This window comes from Symphodus melops (assembly GCF_947650265.1).
Source record: "Symphodus melops genome assembly, chromosome: 10".
NCBI lineage: Eukaryota > Metazoa > Chordata > Actinopteri > Labriformes > Labridae > Symphodus > Symphodus melops.
Window position 1 is genome coordinate 3730997 of NC_136700.1, and position 6000 is coordinate 3736996.

Genomic DNA, 6000 nt, shown 5'->3' on the forward strand with positions numbered 1-6000 from the left:
CAGCCTCTTCAATCAATGTGGTCATCACTGAAAGTGAGCCTCCTGAGTGACATGCCTGGACCCTTGGAGAAGGCCATCCTCCATCTTGATGCAGTATTGGTGTCGCTCACTTTGATGCTCCTAACTTACCCACATAACACCAGGATCCTGTATGTGCTGCCAGACAGGTTCACCTGACCTTTATCGATTTTACTCGATGACTTCCTGCGGTGACATTCACACTGCAGGCCAGTTATCTAGGAATCAATGGGGGCAAAAGATTGATGTGGCTATAGAAATTTAAATTTTCAGAAAAGTTCCACGGCCTTCTCTCAGAAGGTCAATCCTTCAGTCCCTCGGAGCTGTGGCGGCCCTCTGGGGTGGAACATGTCAAATAAGTTCTCTGCCTGAAAAGTTCAAATTCAAGCAGAAAAGACAACATTAAAGCTCGTAACAATAGAACAGTCTTATTATAGCCAGGATAATGAAAATGTAAAATGAATGTCTCTATGTATTCCTGTAAGCTCATCTTCCTTCTTCACCCACCCTTGAGGTAGTATATTTGATTTTATTCAGTGATTCATCAGGTCTATTGCCTTTCCTCCATTTACCAGTGAATGATATGCAAGCCGTAACCTCGCTTTGACTCCCATTTCCTTTCTTTGGAGTCTAATCTTGTCCCATCAACGGCTCCAGCTGTGCCCTTTACCCCCTGAGAGGTTTGTGCTGTTGATAAAGGGGGTGGTTGGCGTTAATAGGAGGCCAGCCAGCCTGCAGGATCACTGGCACAAAATCATTGCTCCCTGCTCTTTAAAAGCTTTGGTGTGTAAATGGACCAAAGTGTCTAAGATGATGCATCGCTCCCCATGCCAGGCCGTCAGGCTGATAATGATGTTGCTGTGTTGGCAAGCAGAGCGACCCCGCCGCTGCTAAATGGTTGGACACAGGGTGACAGAGGCTGACCAACAGGGGCCACGCTGTATCTAGCCCCCTATTTAATGAAGCCGTGAAGCTATCAAGGCCCTTTTTTTTCTGGCAGATAAGATTGGGCGTATTGTATGCTGAATTCAGCTGGCCCTGCAGAATGTAATAGAAGCCACTGAAGTGCAGCCCAGATGGTGTGAACACATCAGTCTCCCCTATATTGTGACAGTATAGTGTAAAGCCTTGCAGGGGAAGAAAATAAAAGGAAGCAATCACAGGGTTCCATTTAATTGAAGTATTGTTTTTTTTACTGCTATTCTTGGTTTTAATTGGACAGCTGCATGATTTTATTAGGTTCTAAAATGTGCTGCACTGGAAGCTCAACATTTTAGCACCTAGCTACAGTGCGAGTGAGATGACGGCAACATCTGATGTTTAATGACGTAGCCACTGTGTCAAACTATCTTCTTTTCCTCTTCAGAAAAAAAGAACAGCACTGTATATCACCGCGCATTTGCACAATGGGGGAACGGATCGTGCATGATGAATGCCGCGTTTTTTTGCTGCACCGAACAAACACTGTCTCACCTTGAACACGGTGTTAAAGGAACGGCCTCTGTTTGTGTTTCAGCCCAGTCCTTCAAAGAGTTCTCTCAGCTGCTGAACACCATGGAAGAAGAAAGGAGACGCTTGGTAAGGATGACAACGTTTTAGAGACGAGTTTGAACATGCATTGGACTAAAGAGAGCAAACACACTTATACCACTTAACCACTTCACCAAACACGTGTTTTTTTTTCCTGTGGCGCATTCTTTATTGATGTCGTCATCTGGTGAAGAGAATTGAATCTGCAGGCCTCTCACCTCCCCCCCCCACCCCCCTCTGCTTTATGTGTACACAAGCCTGACACCTTATCCAGCTCTGGATGGACATAGGAGGAACTCTGTTAAAATGCAATGAGGTCCTATTTCAGAAACATAGGTTGATGTTGTTCTTATTTGCGAGTAATACTTTCACTTCTGAGTGACTCTGGCTTCGTCTTTTGACTTCTTTGACTTTCTGACTTGCCAGCTTCATATTTCACAGCGAGACTTCCTCACTTTTAAAACTCTGAAGGAAATAAAGGGGATCTGCGCTAAGCGTTTGTTTGGTGAAAGGAGACACTGTAGTGGGTGGTACTGAAGCTGCCTCAAGGCAGGAATTACCTTAGACCACATACTTGAGCTGAGCATGTGATTTACCAAGTCTGATATGCAAATGAGATCGGCTGCAGCTTTTTCCTTCGTAGACTTTGTAACTAACTGAGACATCTTCATGAGGTCTCTGTCCTCTGTGAAGGAGCAGACTACAAACTTTTTATTGAGCCTTTTTCAGTCGGGGGGGGGGGGGGGGGGGGGGGGAGTGTTTGATGCAGAAAAGAGGAACTTTGGAATCAAACTCTGACTGCATCATGTTGGTTGTGCTATTTGTATAGTCCTCTCTCTCTTGTTGTAATATTCACACACAGCTCGTGTCTCGTCTGTTATCCTCTCACCTCTTTAACATGATGACCATATTACTGCGTTTTTCAGACCCATTCGAACCTTGAAGCCATTGAATTGATTTTTAACTGCCTCACGATTAATCTTTACATCCCCAGATAAAATAAATCTTTCATAAAATCTAAACAGAGCCGTTGAGAAAAGAACCCCAGCCCAGTTGTGTGAATGTGACTTCCTGTGTTCCTGGAGCCTGAAGCCTGAAGCGGACACTCAACACACTGCAGCCTTCTTCTTTTTTTTAAGACCAGAGGTTGCCGCTCGGTTAAAACACAGGCTCTTCCTGTAGATGTTAATATAAAGAGTAAAATGTATGTGACTCCTCCTCCTGACATTCAGGGTGCAGCTGCAGTTTATGATGGACACAGTTGCCCTTTTGAAGACGTGGGTCACCTCTTTGCAGGCCATGTAGCTTTATGAGATATCGCGTCGCCCTAATCAGTTTGACAAGCACAAAGTCACCGTTCATAAATTCAAATTGCCTGCAGAGTCGCTGAAGCGCTTTTTTTCCCCCCCTTGGATCCTTAAAAAAAGTGATGTAATTGCTGTTGATAATGTTCTGCCTATAACACCTGTGTCAGGCTGAGCTGATGATTCCTGGAAAATGTAGAGTGACGCAGAGCTTGAAAAAAAAAAAAGTCCCAGAGGAGACAAGGTCATTAGTTTTTAAATTAATGAGAGAGTTTAAAAACCCTTCATCCCTTTCCATCAGGTCTGAAAATTGAGGATACGACTGAAGTGTAGAAATGTCCCTCACATGGGGATGGAAGTGTCTGGTTACGACTTTTATCAACCCCAAATAAATGATAGCAGACACAGGAAGAGGTCCAAACGTAAGTAAGACCAACAATAAGAGAGTTAGGAAGGCAGTCAGGGTCAAAGCTCCCCCAAACATTGGATGTAATATTGATTCATAAAATAATCTGAGATTTGAGCTACTGGTTCAGGAAAGTTGACCTCCTCTCGGGCATTTTAATGTTTATGTATTTGGCAACCTCACACCTGCTGGTATGAAAACAATAAACACTGAATGCATCCTGAGCCGTACAACAGAATCCGTTTATCACTTTATTCATCACAGGGGGAAATGAGGTGGTTGCCGTCGCTCGTCGTTACGTGGCAGGGAGACGAGAACGTCCTGATGCAGCCACGTCTCAGTGAAGCACATCAGCTGCGCTCCCCAATGCTCTCGCTGACTCCTGGCTAACGCCGTTAGCTCATCCATCTTAAAACCCCCTCTCCATAAGACTCCAGCGTCTCGGTCCCACTCTGCTCCCTCGACGCTTCTTTCCTCCTCTGCATCCCCCTGCGTGTCTGCTGCTGTATTTCCGTTGGGAGAACAACAGTTATATCAGTGGGAGGATGGACTTAATGAAATGGATGTTATGGAAAACCTTACCTTCTCACTTTGTTTGTAAGTGGACAAATGAACTCAGTTCTGGTGAAGATTGGTTCACATGTTCGTCAGTCACGGATGCACAAATTAACAGTTACTGATGGGGCTTCTCCACGTCGCTAAGTGCATGCTCAACATGTTAACCCTGTCCCCTTACATCCCGCTGTAAGTGAATGTCCCTCTTTATTGAACGAATGCAGTCATTCATCGAACAGAGGAGAATCGCTGGTATAGAGAGAATAAAATCCTCATGTGAAGCCTGTTCTCACAGCTGGGTAATAATAGTGTTTAAGATGGCATGATTCTCCTAACCAATGAGGGAGCTCCCATTTAGTAGAAAAGCCAATCAATGTTGATGGTACATGTAGTCGATTGAATGAACACATTGGTCAGTCTCACAGAGAAGAGAGAGCCGGAGATTTAACCGAAGAAAGCTGAGACTTTATAACTGGGGATGTGATTGTTGTTGTTGTTCTTGTTATTGTTGTTGTTCTTGTTGTTGTTCTTGTTGTTGTTGTTGGTATTTGCTGGTTATGCCTCTCCGGTTCAGTCACTGTCACGTTGACTGTACAAATCACATCCTGTGCTGCACAATACTGAATGTGAGGGAGAGCTAGCTGACCAGGCAGTTATGATTCACACAGATTAGAATAAAGTGAAAGATAGCAGCCATTAAAGAAGAAAAAAAACATTTTCCATCCAAACATGTTCATCCGATCTTCCTGGGTTGAAAAACAGGATGTTTAGAACTCTCAGAATAAAGTGAGTGTGCCACAGGGCCGGTCGGCTTGTCACTGGCATCGTACCTCTAACTGGACTCGGTCACATAGTTGTGACTGTCCTGGTGCTCGTCTGATGACTGTCGAGGAGGATCAGAGCACATGTGGACACGTCAGCGTACGTGACAGGGAACAAGTCTTTGAGGAGAATTCAGTACAGTTAGGAGTCACGTAGCCGGCGGACTCACGCAGGGAGAAGCTTCTCTACAGCTTGATGTGTTTACAGCATCTGTATGCACCAGCTATCAGCACAGAAAGCATTTGCATATTCATGCAGGTGTTTGCAGGTTATTTGTCTCTTAAAGAAAGCATCTAATTTCAAAATGAGCAATGAGACAAAAAAAAACAAATCAAGATGACAAGCAGAGTCACGGCTGGACTGAATAACACATTACAAGCAGAGCGCAGCTGAGTAGGAGGAAAAATGTAATACAACCAAAAAAAAAAAAGCACAATTGCAAAGTAATGGAAAGAAACGTCATCAATCAAAGCTGCTCTCACTCGTCTCAGGCTACAGAAAGGGAACGTTTCATTCAGCTGATTTAAAATCTAGTCGATGCGCAGAAATGACCCCTCCCTCGTACAACTGCACCCCGCTCGACGTGCTCCTGAAGCATCCTCTTTGCATCATCTGTGTTTGTTTCTTCTGTTTTTTCAGGCCACAGAAACATGACAGGAACACAGAGCTGTGCACTCTGAGCTGTTTGATGATTGTAACATTCAGGATCCTGGGAGACAAGCTTGTTCTGTACACACGGCGTATACACCTTCTTAAATCTCTTGGGATACAAATACAGGCAATGTAACGGACGTCATATGTTAACATATTGTTTTAAAATCCCCATGAAGAGAAAACAGCACTGTGAAATATTTATTCCCAGAAGATCAGACTCAAACTCTGCTTTTCTTTAAATGTTAAAGTCATCTTTTTCTTTTCGCTGCACCTGACCTGGACCTGCTCAGGCTCACTTTAGGGTGTAAAACATCCTAAACTTCAGTCGGTGCTGTACTCGTTTTCAGGCTCTGGGTATCAATGTTGGCGAGTATTTGACTTCACCATGCATCATGCCTCTCTATTTATTAACTGACTCATGGCTGGTTTTCTCAACAGTAGCACAGAGGCACTCGTGGATCTTCATCATAGTTCAGACACTTTTTAATGTTGTCGAAGCTCAAAAACTCAACTCAGCAGGAGAGGAGACATTAAAGAGTTAAACTTCTCTGTCCAGATGTTCGCCTGCTGCTGTGAAACAAAATAAACATTGAACAACATTTTTGTCAAACTTCATTATTTCACGCAGCTAATTGTAAAAGTCAAACACAAGGTAGAACTTTTTCGGCCCTCCAAACGATGATGAGAACGATCTCTGGAGCTTGTTAACAG

The 6000-nt window shown here is 44.0% G+C and overlaps 1 protein-coding gene across 5 annotated transcripts in view; it reads left to right on the forward strand.

The window, feature by feature from the left end:
- The window catches only part of arhgap42b (Rho GTPase activating protein 42b), a 58605-nt gene that overhangs the window by 20491 nt on the left and 32114 nt on the right, over nt 1-6000 (forward strand). For all 5 annotated transcript variants that reach the window (XM_079354179.1, XM_079354180.1, XM_079354181.1 and 2 more), the window contains exon 3: nt 1535-1596. In XM_079354179.1, the coding sequence (XP_079210305.1) occupies nt 1535-1596 (62 nt within the window). The remainder of the gene's footprint in view (nt 1-1534; nt 1597-6000) is intronic.